Here is a 17,140-nt window from a genome sequence, read left to right on the forward strand (position 1 = left end):
ATATTTTTTATTCCTTATCTCCACGTTGTCTCCCATTTTTTTGTTACGAGCTTCGAGCCGGTTCGTGACATATCCATACCACTGGAATTGCCCACTACTGCCATATTTGCCAAATGTGGAAACTTGGTGGGTAGGCAAGGAATGGACAATGAAAGCTCCATCAGTGGTTTTGGCATCAAAAGAAGAGGGCACAGGTGGGTAGGAATCTACAGCGATCAAACCTAGCAGATCAGATTTTTGGGTTGGCAGGTTAAGCATTCTGTTATTTGAAAGGGCTGGAGGACATTGGTGTATTCTAATGAGAGACAAACTTGTCCAGGTTTCCATCTCGGAAGTTGCTCGCAGTGAAATATAGGCTGACAAGTCTACAATCACTTTTTAATGCTGATAGTTGCTTTATCTCTTTTGTGACTGGCTTTGCTTTAGCATTTTTAAGCAGTGGTAAATGAATGCTATGATGGATGGAAGTGTTCCTATCCACAACAACTTCCTTGGGCTATTTTTTTATATTGAGAAGTGCCTAGTTAATCAATGGTGCGGTCAGTGGTAATGACATCTTTGCTTGCACAACTGCGTGTATCCAAAACCAGAAGCTCTGGACATTTATCTACAGTAGGAATGGGCTCCCCATGCTTGAGATTGTGTTGCACAAGCTGGCCACTTATTTTTTGAATGCTTGCTGGTGTGATGGACTCTATATTCAAAAGCTGGGATTCAAAATCAACCAGTAGTTTGGCCAGCTCAGGTCCCGCTACCATCTATCTCTGGAAGGCAGTGGGGTTCTCTGTTAAAAAAAAACATTTTTTATGGAAAGACACTTAGTGTTAACTTAAACGACTAAACCCTGATATAAAGTATGTCGAAAAGATAGGTACACTATCATTTCTAAATAATCTTAGAGAACTAACAATCCCCCAAAAAACACCTACACAGCAGGGATATTAAATTCTCAAAACAATGAATTTAACAGTAATGATTTTGTTATCAGGTTTGACCAAAAGAACAGCATTAGCCATGGCAAAATGCATAGAATTGCAGGAATTTCTTTAAAACGGCAACATTTTCTCTCAGCTCCAAGGCAAAATGTGTAGACTTGCAGGAAATTAACTTTAACACTGCAAAGGTGTATCTTGGCTCCGAGGAGAATTGCATAAAATTGGCTTAAAAATTATAAAATTGCTAACAAAAAAATAAAACAAGTAAGGCCTTTAAAATGTTCTAACATTATGCTGTGCTGACAGCGCCCATTGCAGCACCCTGTCACACCCACCACTTAAGCCCCTTTTTGATCCAGAAAAAAACATGAATTTTCAATTGGGACTTCACTAAGGTTATTGTTGTAACCTCGGACAATGTTTTGCTGGGAAGCCCAATTCCCCATTTAACCACTGGTGAAATCCCCTCGCAGTGATCTCAACCGGTTTCTAATACACAATGAAATGAATTAAACACAGACTACCCCTTGCTAATCAGGATTCTCTTGGGTATGTTGTGGAGGACTGTAGGGTAGGGCGGTATCCAGATTTTCATATCGTCATACCGTCTTTCTCTCATCCCGGAATATACGGTATTATCGGCTAAGTACACAAGGGTGCACCAAAAACGTTTTCATAATCGGAAATTGGTATTTTTGGACGCTGATTCGGGCATTTTTTTTTTTTTTACATTTTTAAATATATATATTTTTTAGACCTTTATTTAACTAGGCAAGTCAGTTAAGAACACATTCTTATTTTCAATGACGGCCTAGGAACGGTGGGTTAACTGCCTTGTTCAGGGGCAGAACGACAGATTTTTAACCTTGTCAGCTCAGGGATTCAATCTTGCAACCTTACGGTTAACTAGTCCAACGCTCTAACCACCTGCTTTACATTGCACTCCACGAGGAGCCTGCCTGTTACGCGAATGCATTAAGAAGCCAAGGTAAGTTGCTAGCTAGCATTAAACTTATCTTATAAAAATCAATCATAATCACTAGTTAACTACACATGGTTGATGATATTACTAGTTTATCTAGCCTGTCCTGCGTGGCATTTAATCGCTCAGGTACACGTTGCTCCAACCATAAACATCAATGCCTTTCTTAAAATCAATACACAGAAGTATATATTTTTAAACCTGCATATTTAGCTAAAAGAAATCCAGGTTAGCAGGCAATATTAACCAGGTGAAATTGTGTCAGTTCTCTTGCGTTCATTGCACGCAGAGTCAGGGTATATGCAACAGTTTGGGCCGCCTGGCTAATTTGCCAGAATTTTACGTAATTATGACATAACATTGAAGGTTGTGCAATGTAACAGGAATATTTAGACTTATGGATGCCACCCGTTAGATAAAATACGGAACGGTTCCGCATTTCACTGAAAGAAAAAAACGTGATAGTTTACGGATTCGACCATATTAATGACCTAAGGCTCGTATTTCTGTGTGTTATTATGTTATAATTAAGTCTATGATTTGATAGAGCAGTCTGACTGAGCGGTGGTAGGCAGCAGCAGGCTCGTAAGCGTTCATTCAAACAGCACTTTCGTGCGTTTGCAGGCAGCCCTTCGCAATGCATTGCGCTGTTTATGACTTCAAGCCTGTCAACTCCCAAGATTAGGCTGGTGTAACCGATGTGAAATGGCTAGCTAGTTAGCCAGGTGCGCGCTAATAGCGTTTCAAACGTCACTCGCTCTGAGACTTGGAGTAGTTTTTCCCCTTGTTCTACATGGGTAACGCTGCTTCGAGGGTGGCTGTTGTCGATGTGTTCCTGGTTCCAGCCCAGGTAAGAGCGAGGAGAGGGACGGAAGCTATACTGTTACACTGGCAATACTAAAGTGCCTATAAGAACATCCAATAGTCAAAGGTATATGAAAAACAAATCGTATAGAGAGAAATAGTCCTATAATTCCTATAATAACTACAACCTAAAACTTCTTACCTGGGAATATTAAAGACTCATGTTAAAAGGAATCACCAGCTTTCATATGTTCTGAGCAAGGAACTTAAACGTTAGCTTTTTTACATGGCACATATTGCACTTTTACTTCTCCAACACTTTGTTTTTGCATTATATAAACCAAATTGAACATGTTTCATTATTGATTTTATTGATGTATTATATTACGTTAAAATAAGTGTTCATTCAGTATTGTTGTAATTGTCATTATTACAAATAAATAAAGAAAAAAAGAAGGGAAAAAAGACAAAAATAAGAAAAGGGGAAGAAAAATACAAATAAAATAAAACTTCGGCCGAATATTCGGCAGCGGCTTTTTTTGGTCCTCCAATAATCGGTGTTGAAAAATCATAATCGGTCGACCTCTAGTACAGAATATACATATGAGATGAGTAATGTAGGGTATGTAAACATTATATGAAGTGGCATTGTTTAAGTGACTAGTGATACATTTATTACATCTAATTATTAAAGTGGCTAGAGATTGAGTCTGTATGTTGGCATAAGCCACTCAATGTTAGTGATGGCTGTTTAACAGACTGATGGCCTTGAGATAGAAGCTGTTTTTCAGTCTCTCGGTCCCAGCTTTGATGCACCTGTACTGACCTCGCCTTATGGATGATAGCGGGGTGAACAGGCAGTGGCTCGGGTGGTTGTTGTCCTTGATCTTTTTGGCCTTCCTGTGACATTGGGTGGTGTAGGTGTCCTGGAGGACAGGTAGTTTGTAGATGTTATTTCCTATCCTCACCACCTGGGGGCGGCCCGTCAGAAAGTCCAGGACCCAGTTGCACAGGGCGGGGTTCAGACCCAGGGCCTCAAGCTTAATGACGAGTTTGGAGGGTACTATGGTGTTAAATGCTGAGCTGTAATCGATGAACAGCATTCTTACATAGGTATTCCTCTTGTCCAGATGGGTTAGGGCAGTGTGCAGTGTGGTTGTGGTTGCGTCGTCTGTGGACCTATTGGGGCGGTAAGCAAATTGGAGTGGGTCTAGTGTCAGGTAGGGTGGAGGTGATATGATCCTTGACTAGTCTCTCAAAGCACTTCATGATGACGGAAGTGAGTGCTACGGGTCATTTAGCTCAGTTACCTTCGCTTTCTTAAGAACAGGAACAATGGTGGCCCTCTTGAAGCATGTGGGAACAGCAGACTGGGATAGGGATTGATTGAATATGTCCGTAAACGCACCAGCCAGCTGGTCTGCGCATGCTCTGAGGACGCGGCTAGGGATGCCACCTGGGCCGGCAGTCTTGCGAGGATTAACACGTTTAAATGTTTTACTCACGTTCGCTGGGATGAAGGAGAGCCCACAGGTTTTGGTAGCGGGCCGTGTCAGTGGCACTGTATTGTCCTCAAAGTGAGCAAAGAAGTTGTTTAGTATGTCTGGGAGCAAGACATCTGTGTAACATGACTGGTTTTCTTTTTGTAGTCCGTGATTAACTGTAGACCCTGCCACATACGTCTCGTGTCTGAGCCGTTGAGTTGCGACTCTACTTTGTCTCTATACTGACGCTTAGCTTGTTTGATTGCCTTGCGGAGGGAATAGCTACACTGTTGGTATCCGGTCATGTTTCGGTTGACTTGAAAGTGGTCACCTTGCTGCCATCAATCAATCCACGGTTTCTGGTTGGGGAGGTTTTAATAGAGGCACCGTGGGTACAACATCACCGATGCACTTCCTAATAAACTCGCTCACCGAATCAGCGTATACATCAATGTTATTGCCCGATGCTATCCGGAACATATCCCAGTCCACGTGATCGAAGCAATCTTGAAGCGTGGAATCAGATTGGTCAGACCAGCGTTGAACAGACCTGAGCACGGGTGTTCCCTGTTTTAGTTTCTGTCTATAGGGTGGGAGCAACAAAATGGAGTCATGGTCAGATTTGCCGAAAGGAGGGCGAGGGAGGGCTTTGTATGCGTCGCGGAAATTGAAGTAGCAATGATCCAGGGTGTTGCCAGCTCGGGTCACGCATTCGATATGCTGATAAAATTTAGGGAGCCTTGTTTTCAGATTAGCTTTGTTAAAATCCCCAGCTACAATAAATTCAGCCTCAGGAAATGTGGTTTCCAGTTTACATAGAGTCCAATGAAGTTCTTTCAGGGCCGTCGAGGTGTCTGCTTGGGGGGGATATACACGGCTGTGATTATAATAGAAGAGAATTCTCTTGGTAGATAATGCAGTTGGCATTTGATCGTAAGGAATTCTAGGTCAGGTGAACAAAAGGACTTGAGTTCCTGTATGTTGTTATGATCACACCACGACTCGTTAATCATAAGGCATACACCCCCGCCATTCTTCTTACCAGAGAGAAGTTTGTTTCTGTCGGCGCGATGCATGAAGAAACCGGGAGGCTGTACCGACTCTGATAACGTATACCGAGTGAGCCATGTTTCCATGAAACAAAGAATGTTACCATCTCTGATGTCTCTCTGGAAGGCAACCCTTTCTCGAATTTCGTCTACCTTGTTGTCAAGAGACTGGACATTGGCGAGTAGTATACTCGGGAGCGGTGTGCCAGTCTACGGAGCCTGACCAGAAGACCGCTCCGTCTGCCCCTTCTGCGGCACCGTTGTTTTGGGTCGCCTACTGGGATCCGATCCATTGTCCTGGGTGGTGGTCCAAATAGAGGATCCGCTTCGGGAAAGTCGTATTCCTGGTCGTAATGTTGGTGAGTTGACGTTGCTCTTATATCCAATAGTTACTCCCGGCTGTATGTAATAAGACTTAAGATTTCCTGGTGTAACAGTGTAAGAAATAATCTGTAAAAAAACAAAATACTGCATAGTGTCTTAAGAACGTGAAGCGAGGCGTCCATCTCTGTCAGCACCAAACACCTTCACCAGAATGCTAACAAAATTAGCTCAATTAATAGCAAATTTCCATTAAATCAGCAAGCTAAATATTTTAACAAGGGCAAACGAAAAAAATAACTAATTGCAAAGACAGGCAATCCAGCTCAAAGTTATTGGTAGGAGCTACCAAATGTCATTTTTGGTGAGTTTGAACATTTTACAAAATGAATGTGAATGAGACACATTATGTAAATGAGCAAAGTTTGGACGCATGCTTGTCTGAAGTAAGAACAGTACTGGCTCTGGTGCAGCATGTGTAGGCCTACATGCTGTGTCTGTGTGGAGTCTGGAGTCGCTAGGGCAACGGGCCTGCCTGCTATGTTCAGGGAAGATGGGGGAGGAGCTGATGGGTCAAAAACGGAGAGGAGAAAAAAAACGTAAGAAAATCAAGATAGTGGCAGCTGTACAAATAACTCACCCAAAAGAGCTATGACTTCTCAAACACGGCTCAGAGCTAACACAATATGATGCCCCGTCACCTTACTAATTAAGCCACTTACATAGATAACTAGCAAGTTAAACTTAGGAGTCACGTTAACATTTCTGCGTTTTTCTTGCAGGAAAATAGATAACTTAAAAATATCTTGATGCGTTTTGTAAATGTAGATCTAAAATGCTTCTTATTGTAATTTTTGCTCAGCATCAGACAGACAAATTCTGTGCTTCAGTTGCACTTCTCCACTCGGATGAGAATTCACAAAAGGGCATTCTTTCAGCAGACAGTGCTCTGACTGATGTGTAGCTACTTTTCTCGGTGTAGCCAGCCTACTGTTCTCCTGTAAAATGTAAGATTAACTTTAAGCAAATCATTAGGAAATGTAGCTGGCATTCTTTCTATGATAAAGATTAGAAATATGATGGCCATGCATTTTTGCAAAAAATACCATGGTTTTTCATTGTAAGCTAATTTAATTGTGTGGCTGCCAACCAAATAGCGTTGCACTTCTGCTGTCATCTGATGAAAATTAAGCTATTTTCTGCTGAATTTGTTGCACTAATGTATTTTCTGTGAAGGAAAACTATAGTTGCACATCCCTGATCACTCTATTGAAGCAAAAAAAAAACACGACTTTCAATATAAAACACAACCCCTGTTAATACACAGTTAGACTCACCTGCTCCCGCTTTCTCCTGTTGTGCTATTTACAAACACATGACTGGCTCAGTAACGTTCATAATGTAAAATAATGTGACAGTTGAAATGAAGAACGCATTCTGCATTATCTCCTAACGTATTGCACAGGTTGACTGCAGGTATTTACTTAAAAAGTATATATAAATATAAAAATGCATTGAAAAACTTAAAATAAATAGTTAACGGTATTGAAAAACCATCCCGTGGCTATTTCCAAATACCCAGTACACGGTATATATGGTATACCGCCCAAGCCTAGTGGACTGTCATTACAATTGCTTCACCGGAACCTAGTAAAATTGTTTGTAGTGTAGCTAGCCAATGAATGGTGCAGAATTCACTATCAACGTGCTGTCAAAGCTATAACCTATAACCAACGACTTTTGGAGCTAACTGTCACGGAGGCTCTCCGCACTGCTAAAGCTAACTCTCCTCTGCTCTCATCCTTCTAGACCTATCTGCTGCCTAAGATACTGTGAACCATCAGATCCTCCTCTCCACCCTCTCTGAGTTGGGCATCTCCGGCGCGGCTCACTCTTGGATTGCGTCCTACCTGACAGGTCGCTCCTACCAGGTGGCATGGCGAGAATCGGTATCCGCACCACGTGCTCTCACCACTGGTGTCCCCCAGGGCTCAGTTCTAGGCCCTCTCCTATTCTCGCTATACACCAAGTCACTTGGCTCTGTCATATCCTCACATGGTCTCTCCTATCATTGCTACGCAGACGACACACAATTAATCTTCTCCTTTCCCCCTTCTGATAACCAGGTGGCAAATCGCATCTCTGCATGTCTGGCAGACATATCAGTGTGGATGACGGATCACCACCTCAAGCTGAACCTCGGCAAGACGGAGCTGCTCTTCCTCCCGGGGAAGGACTACCCTTTCAATGATCTCGCCATCACGGTTGACAACTCCATTGTGTCCTCCTCCGAGTGCTAAGAGCCTTGGCGTGACCCTGGACATCACCCTGTCATTCTCCGCTAACATCAAGGCGGTGACCCGATCCTGTAGGTTCATGCTCTACAACATTCGCAGAGTACGACCCTGCCTCACACAGGAAGCGGCGCAGGTCCTAATCCAGGCACTTGTCATCTCCCGTCTGGATTACTGCAACTCGCTGTTGGCGGGGCTCCCTGCCTGTGCCATCAAACCCCTACAACTCATCCAGAACGCCGCAGCCCGTCTGGTGTTCAACCTTCCCAAGTTCTCTCACGTCACCCCGCTCCTCCGCACACTCCACTGGCTTCCAGTTGAAGCTCGCATCTGCTACAAGACCATGGTGCTTGCCTATGGAGCTGTGAGGGGAACGGCACCTCCGTACCTTCAGGCTCTGATCAGTCCCTACACCCAAAGAAGGGCACTGCGTTCATCCACCTCTGGCCTGCTCGCCTCCCTACCTCTGCGAAGCACAGTTCCCGCTTAGTCCAGTCAAAACTGTTCGCTGCTCTGGCACCCCAATGGTGGAACAAGCTCCCTCACGACGCCAGGACAGCGGAGTCAATCACCAGCTTCCGGAGACACCTGAAACCCCACCTCTTTAAGGAATACCTGGGATAGGATTAAGTAATCCTTCTAAACCCCCCCCCACAAAATATATAGATGTACTATTGTAAAGTGATTGTTCCACTGGATATCATAAGGTGAATGCACCAATTTGTAAGTCGCTCTGGATAAGAACGTCTGCAACATGACGTAAATGTAATGTAAATGTAACTAGTGCTCTCAAATGATATACTGGTGTCAACAGCAGATGGGAGTTATATTACTTAGCCAACTAATATTTTGGGAAAACAAGTTATATTAAGTGGCTAGCTAGCTAGCTTTAGGAACGTTTGGTGGTTAATGATACAGAGCTAGCTAACCAGCTGAACTAGCAAACAATATAACAAAAATATAATTTCAGATTTAAAAAAATACTCCAATAGGCTCTGCATTTCAAGAATCACAGTTGCCAGTATCCCTGGTGCACTTTAAAATGCCTTCTTGTATTTCAAACGTGTCTGTGGTAAATTCTCCCTGACTGTCTACCTTTTGGTGATTGTTAGTTCTCAAAGATTATATTACTTACAAATACATAGCTCTATCTTTCCTACATACATTATATCTGGTTTTAGTTTAAGTTTACACTGAAAGTGTTTTCCAACCTGATTTTTGTATTTATTTTTAACACTGTTTGAACTTCAATGGCAGAAAAACCCTGCAAACTTAATAAAGTGGTGTTTTTAACCTTTTAAAGACATTTGTTGAGGTGTTTCATGTAATAGTTAAACAAAATTCCAGTGGCTTACAGGTTGATTTCTGATGTTTCCATGACATTTCTGCCACTTTAGGCTGGTTGCTTATGAAATATAATACCTGGCTGGCATATTGTTGAAGACTGGTCCACTACTCAAATATAATTTTTATCATATATGGCAACAATAATTCAATATCAACTTGCCAAAATCCGTATTGGCAGCCAAATTGGATTATGTAAATACATATTTGGGGTGCCATGCCTCAATTTTTGGGCACCCCTTCTAATATCAATTAATACATTGCAAAGAGCATCTGTACTTCACTTTTTGAGCTGCCCCGGACTATCAGACCTGTTTAGTTATATGACAAAACATACAAATCAAAGGTCTCATGATTCAGTAGCTCTCTACATCTTGAGCGAATGATTCAGGTGGAGCAGTAAGAAAAGCAGGATCAGGCAGACAAGTATTTCATCCTGTACTAGATAAGATAAATGGGGGAAAAAAGGCAAATAAAATAGCATTTTTAAGATTAATTTCCAAGATAGTAGCTAGCTAAATAATGCCGGTCCTATTTTACACATTACAGGGCAGCAGCACTGGCATGCTTCTTCATCAAGCCTATGGATGATTGCTTTCTCTAACCGTCCACGCTAACCACGACCTGGAGCCCCCCGGTTTGGCAGCAATACAAGCTGAGAAATGTCCAAGCTAAAACCATTTGAAAAGTACTTATTTCCCCCCTGTATGTAGTTAAATGAACGTGCTATTTAGTGGGTTAGTTTGCTGCTAACTGTAATCTCAATGACTGCCGGCCTAATCTGATAGCTAGCTGAGTCAGTGTGGCTAACAGTTAGCTTCCGTTCCATGCATGGTTTATTGGCTAGCCATGTTACCTGGCTAAAAGTAGATGAACCACCGCCACGGCTGTAGCTGCATCAATATAGCTAATACGATGCCGGTTATAGATATAATCAATACAAATAAATAGTTACCCATGTCACTGTCCCTTCCGTAGCTAATTCCAATGACAGTGTCCGCATCCTCTGATGCTGTAGCCCCGGATAACGGTCTCGCTTCCCTGGCCTCTGACAGCCCAACTGCTCCCTCGGCTGCTGCTTCCATTCAGACTCCCGGAGAAAGGGCGAGCCCTCCAAATGAAGGACCAACAGCGATGGCGCAATTCTGAGAAACCAAACGGTTGTTATTCGACGTCCTACAGCTAAACCATACGATGATATGAAAAAATAAATGTCGGGTGATATCCGTTATGGCCCAGGGCCAGGCATCTGTGCGGTGGTTATCAGCGCGTTGGCGGCACAAACCCTCTCAGTTCGACTGCACTTGCTGCTGTAGACGCTGGCTTACCCTTTTCCGTCTGCCTCAGACTGATTTTTGAGGAACTACTGCTTTCCATTGGCTTGGGGTGTCACTAGTTACCACAGCCGCAAAGTAAAAATTTGCAATATAAAAACGGATGAAAACAAACATGGGTTTTTTGGTCTTAATTTTTAAGGTTACGATTATAGACATAAGGTTAACAAGTGTGGTTAGGATTAAAGTCGGAAGTTTACATGCACCTTAGCCAAATACATTTAAACTCAGTTTTTCACAATTTCTTACACTTAATCCTAGTAAAAATTACCTGTTTATTTTAAGAATGTGAAATGTCATAATAACAGTAGAGAGAATGATTTATTTCAGCTTTTATTTATTTAATCACATTCCCAGTGGGTCAGAAGTTTACATACACTCAATTTGTATTTGGTACCATTGCCTTTAAATTGTTTAACTTGGGTCAAACGGTTCGGATAGCTTTCCACAAGCTTCCCACAATAAATTGGGTGAATTTTGGCCCATTCCTCCTGACAGAGCTGGTGTTTTCTATAGGATTGAGGTGAGGGTTTTGTGATAGCCACTCCAATACCTTGACTTTGCTATCCTTAAGCCATTTTGCCACAACTTTGGAAGTATGCTGGGGTCATTGTCCATTTGGAAGACCCATTTGCGACCAAGCTTTAACTTCCTGACTGATGTCTTGAGATGTTGCTTCAATATAGCCACATAATTTTCCTTCCTCATAATGCCATGTATTTTGTGAAGTGCACCAGTCCCTCCTGCAGCAAAGCAACCCCACAACATGATGCTTCTACCCCCGTGCTTCACGGTTGGGATGGTGTTCTTCTGCTTGCAAGCTTCCCCCTTTTTCCTCCAAACATAACGATGGTCATTATGGCCAAACAGTTCTATTTTTGTTTCATCAGACCAGAGGACATTTCTCCAAAAAGTATGATTTTTGTCCCCATGTGCAATTGGAAACCGTAGTCTGGCTTTTTTTATGGCGGTTTTGGAGCAGTGGCTTCTTCCTTGCTAAGCGACCTTTCAGGTTATGCCGATATAGGACTCGTTTTACTGTGGATAAAGATACTTTTGGCCCTGTTTCCTCCAGCATCTTCACAAGGTCCTTTGCTGTTGTTCTGGGATTGATTTGCACTTTTCGCACAAAAGTACGTTCATCTCTAGGCGACAGAATGTGTCTCCTTCCTGAGCGGAATGACGGCTGCATGGTCCCATGGTGTTTATACTTGCGTACTATTGTTTGTACAGATGAACATGGTACCTCAGGTGTTTGGAAATCGCTCCCAAGGATGAACCAGCCCTGCGGAGGTCTACAATTGCTTTTCTGAGGTCTTGGCTTATTCCTTTTGATTTTCCCATGATGTCAAGCAAAGAGGCACTGAATTTGAAGGTAGGCCTTGAAATACATCCACAGGTACACCTCCAATTGGCTCAAATGATGTCAATTAGCCTATCAGAAGCTTATAAAGCCATGACATCATTTTCTGGAATTTTCAAAGCTGTTTAAAGGCACAGTCAACTTGGTGTATGTAAACTTCTGACCTGCTGGAATTGTGATACAGTGAATTATAAGTGAAATAATCTGTCTATAAACAATTGTTGGAAAAATTACTTGTGTCATGCACAAAGTAGATGTCCTAACCGACTTGCCAAAACTATAGTTTGTTAACAAGAAATTTGTGGAGTGGTTGAAAAACGAGTTTTAATGACTCCAACCTAAGTGTAAGTAAACTTCCGATTTCAACTGTATGTTTAAAATGGCTTAGCTGTACACTAAACAAAAATGGCTACCAAACAAACTAATTTGATTGATTGATTGTTTTAAATGAAGAAAAAAGGTCAACAAGTTTTATCCACAAAAAAGGTGGGTGCATTGAGGGTAGCTGACCCCTGTCCATGACCTTTCAAAATGAAGGATGACCGAACGTACATCTATCCTACACAAATATGGAATACTCTCAGACTAACATATTGATTTAACCCCATAAACAAAAGCCAGGGATTGCCTTGGATAGGTCAGATATCCTTGGCATTGTGACAAGGTGCTGCTCCTCTTTCATCATTGAACAAGTTCAGGTTGCAGAATGACTGACAAACACCTGCAGGTAAGACAGTAAAAAGGAAAATAGTATTTGGAATTTTGTAGACTGGCTGGGCATTAAAGGGATGAAGGGACCCTGACCTTTGTTATTTTGTCGTCTATCAGATTGACCCTAGTACAACATTGACCCCTAGTGGTCTCAGTATTCACTTTGCTCTCAGGCCCTTCTTATGACCGTATTCTTTCTACAGCTTATCAGCGTACACCCAGTATTGTTCCCCCTGTTGATTATGCTTATTATGCATTATGGTTGAACCAAAGATTACATGTAACAAAAACATTTAATGAAAATGGAAATATCTAAATATGTAGGTGAAATTAAATGAAACAATGTATGTTGATGCTAATGCTAACAATGTCATAATATATTCAATTTGCTGTGGGCCAGTGGTTCCCAAACTATTTATAGTCCCGTACCCCTTCAAACATTCAACCTCCCGCTGTGTACCCCCTCTAGCACCAGGGTCATTGCACTCTCAAATATTGTTTTTTGCCATCATTGTAAGCCTGCCACACACACACACTTTATGATACATTTATTAAACATAAGAATGTGTGAGTTTTTGTCACAACCTGGCTTGTTGGAAGTGACAAAGAGCTCCTATAGGACCAGGGCACAAATAATAATATTATAATAATCAATCATTTTGCTCTTTAATTAGCCATCTTACATATAAAACGTTATTTGTTCATCGAAAATTTAGAATAAATCACCACAGGTTAATGAGAAGGGTGTGCTTGAAAGGATGCACATAACTCTGCAATGTTGGGTTGTATTGGAGAGAGTTTCAGTCTTAAATCATTTTCCACACACAGTCTGTGCCTGTATTTAGTTTTAATGCTAGTGAGGGCCGAGAATCCACTCTCACATAGGTACGTGGTTGCAAAGGGCATCAGTGTCTTAACAGCGTGATTTGCCAAGGCAGGATACTCTAAGCGCAGCCCAATCCAGAAATCTGGCAGAGGCTTCTGATTAAATTAAATTTTCACAGAACCACTTGTTGCAATTTTGATGAGGCTCTCTTGTTTAGTTATCGGTAAGTGGACTGGAGGCAGGGCATGAAAGGGATAACGAATCCAGTTGTTTGTGTAATCCGTTTCTGGAAAGTACCTGCGTAATTGCACACCCAACTCACTCAGGTGCTTCGCTATATCACATTTGACATTGTCCATAAGCTTGAGTTCATTTGCACACACAAAATCATACAATGATGGAAAGACCTGTGTGTTGTCCTTGTTAATGCAGATAGAGAAGAGCTCCAACTTCTTAATCATAGACTCAATTTTGTCCCGAACAGTGAATATAGTTGTGGAGAGTCCCTGTAATCCTAGATTCAGATCATTCAGGAGAGAAAAAAACATCGCCCAGATAGGCCAGTCATGTGAGAAACTCATCATAATGCAAGCGGTCAGACAAGTGAAAATTATGGTCAGTAAAGAAAACTTTAAGCTCGTCTCTCAATTACAAAAAAGTGTCAATACTTTGCCCCTTTATAACCAGCACACTTCTGTATGTTGTAAAAGCGTTACATGGTCGCTGCCCATATCATTGCATAATGCAGAAAATACACGAGAGTTCAGGGGCCTTGCTTTAACAAAGTTAACCATTTTCACTGTAGTGTCCAAAACGTCTTTCAAGCTGCCAGGCATTCCCTTGGCAGCAAGCGCCTCTCTGTGGATGTTGCAGTGTACCCAAATGGCCTCGGGAGAAACTGCTTGCACGTGTGTTACCACTCCACTATGTCTCCCTGTCATGGCTTTTGTGGCATCAGTACAGATACCAACACATCTTGACCACCAAAGTCCATTTGATGTCACAAAGCTGTCCAGTACTTAAAACATATCCTCTCCTGTTGTCCTGGTTTCCAGTGGTTTGCAGAAGAGGATGTCTTCCTTAATTGAACCCCGGAAAAATGTAACGGACATATACCAGGAGCTGTGCCAGGCCCGCCATGTCTGTTGACTCATCCAGCTGTAACGCATATAATTCACTGGCTTGTACGGAAGCAGTAATTGTTTCAAAATATCTCCTGCCATGTCACTGATGCATCGTGAAACGGTGTTTGAAGAAGTCATTGTCTGTATAGTTTTTTTGGCCTTTACCCCAGCATTGTCCCAACCATATCCGTGGCAGCAGGAAGAATTAAGTCATCCACAATACTATGGGGCTTGCCTGTCCTAGCCATTCGGTAGCTCACCATATAAGACACTTCTAGACACTTCTTTTTAATGGTATCTGTTGCTTTTATACATGTCTTACTACTCGAAAGTCGTCTTAATTCTCGCTAAAAAAAAACAGGCTTATTTTTCGAATTGGCATGTTTTGTTTCTAAATGTCTGAGCAAGAGTGAAGGTTTCTTCGAGTTGTGAAATAGTACTTTCGCACATATAACACAGGAGGAAAGGCACTACTCCCAACATAAGTGAACACCAAATCAATGTAGTTCTCATCATATTTGTGCCTCTTCGATGGTCCAACGTCCCTGTCTGTTGTTCGGTGCTTTGCAGGGTAAGGGAGCAGTAGCTCTTCGGCTGCATCAGATTCACAACTGTCAGTGTCCATGCTAGCTGGTCTAACAACAAATGTAGAATTACTGATTCTAGCATTGGATGTGCTCGTGGAAGCAGAACAACTTGTGTCGTCGACAGGTGCAAGTGTAGTACTGCTGGTATTAGCAGTGCTACCAGAAGAGCTGGTATGTGTCTCTGCGTGCCTTACTTTTTTTAACCATTAATCAATTTTCGAGCAAACGGAATAAGCAGCAGCTACGTTTGGCTACATACGGACCGTTAGTGGTATTCCCGCGAGAGAGTAACGGTTAATGTGATTGGATGTTAATTATTTGACTAGACTACCTGTATCTGACATTGTGTTGTTATTTTGCTGAACATTATTTTACTTTTGGTAGTGAAACGAGGCTACTCTGGCGACAGAAAAACCTCACCCAAATGTATAGCCCCGTTGGATAATCTAAATGGACTGTTTGAAAATGTGAATCACATTTTTATTTGGTGTAACCCCGATGGCATTGCGCGTACCCCAGTTTGGGTAAATCCTGCTGTGGGCTATTGTCTTTTAACAGATTCGCTCAGTTCATTCTGATCAAACTAGCAATTACGACACACCCTTAAGTATTGTCATTGGTTGCACTGTTTGTCTACTACATAACCTGGTTCAATCATTCATGACATTACCCTGAAGACGGCACAGTGATGCCGAAACGTTGGTGTTTTTTTACCCAATAAATGACTGTGAGGTTACACATACGGAGTGTGCGACTCTTTGTTTTTATAGTTTATCAGGTCTTCAAGGTTATTTTGATCCACAAAGGGCTCTTCTTTAGATATTCCATTTTTTTATTAACCTTTATTTAACTAAGCAAGTCAGTTAAGAATAAATTCTTATTTACAATGACGGCCTATCCCGGCCAAACCCTAAGAACACTGGGGCAATTGTGCACCGCCCTAATCCGGTTGTGATACAGCCTGGAATTGAGCCAGGGTTTCTAGCACTGAGATGCAGTGCCTTAGACCGCTGCACCACTTGGGAGCCCTACTGAAAGACTAGCTGTTGTGAATGACAATGTGAACTGCATTTCTAACAACTAACCTGACCCATCCATAGTCCATCTAATTTGTTTCAATCTGATTAGGGTTAGATGATGTATCAAATGCAGGTGCGTCATGTGTGTTCATTTGAAAATATAAACTCAGTGGCCAACAGTCTCTCTCAACAGAGCAAAGGGACAACAGGCAAGTGACTATGGTTGTAACATAAAACATTTTGCTCTCAAATCCAGTAGAGGGCAGTGTAACATGTATTTCAGCAGAATAGATTCACAAATTAAATTTCAGACACAACTATCAGATCCACTATCATATGAAGGAATGCTCTCAGGTGATGAATCAAAATACATGTATTGATTTTTAGGTAATTAGTAACTTGAATTAGTTCTTGTTGCATCACATGGAACAACCTTGTCCACATCAACTCATGGCAAAACATCAGCATAGCAAAACACGTTACTAACAGTGACCATGGTTTTAGTACTGTTCTATACTTGTGTAGTGGGAATTCAACACAAAAACAAAAAGACATTGAAATTCCTTACCCCAAGACACTTCAACTGATGAGTACTCCGGAAAATAAATTAGCACTCTTATGCATAAATCTGAATGATTTATTGACGGGACATACAAACAGGCTTACGTTTCGGCATTAACACCTTCATCAGAGCCTTGTGTAGGAAAAGGTAAGAGGCACCATAGCCTCTCAAGGGAGTGTCCCACGCGCCATATCAATCAATCATGTCAAAATGATAGCAACTAGACATGGGCTATTAAAAACAAGTGTATGAGTAAATTGAGTATAATGTTTTGGGGAATTTAAGTGCCTCAGTCAGTCAAGCACCTGATTACTTTTTTGTTATAGCTGGGCTGAAGCACGTTTACACTTGTTTGTTACGTTGAAAGATAGTATTCCCCATAAACACACTGGACAACAGAA

General features: G+C 41.9%; 1 protein-coding gene across 4 annotated transcripts in view; it reads right to left on the bottom strand.

The window, feature by feature from the left end:
* pip5k1ca (phosphatidylinositol-4-phosphate 5-kinase, type I, gamma a) overlaps positions 1–10,580 on the bottom strand; it is a 92,016-nt gene extending 81,436 nt beyond the window's left edge. For 2 of the 4 annotated variants that reach the window (XM_045687461.1, XM_014216260.2), the window contains exon 1: positions 10,169–10,580. In XM_045687461.1, coding sequence (XP_045543417.1) covers positions 10,169–10,298 — 130 coding nt within the window. In that variant the 5' untranslated portion in view covers positions 10,299–10,580. The remainder of the gene's footprint in view (positions 1–10,168) is intronic. The other 2 variants (XM_014216262.2, XM_045687463.1) reach the window with 1 other exon arrangement.
* Positions 10,581–17,140: the final 6,560 nt, after the last annotated feature.

This window comes from Salmo salar, chromosome ssa10 (assembly GCF_905237065.1).
Source record: "Salmo salar chromosome ssa10, Ssal_v3.1, whole genome shotgun sequence".
NCBI classification, from domain to species: domain Eukaryota; kingdom Metazoa; phylum Chordata; class Actinopteri; order Salmoniformes; family Salmonidae; genus Salmo; species Salmo salar.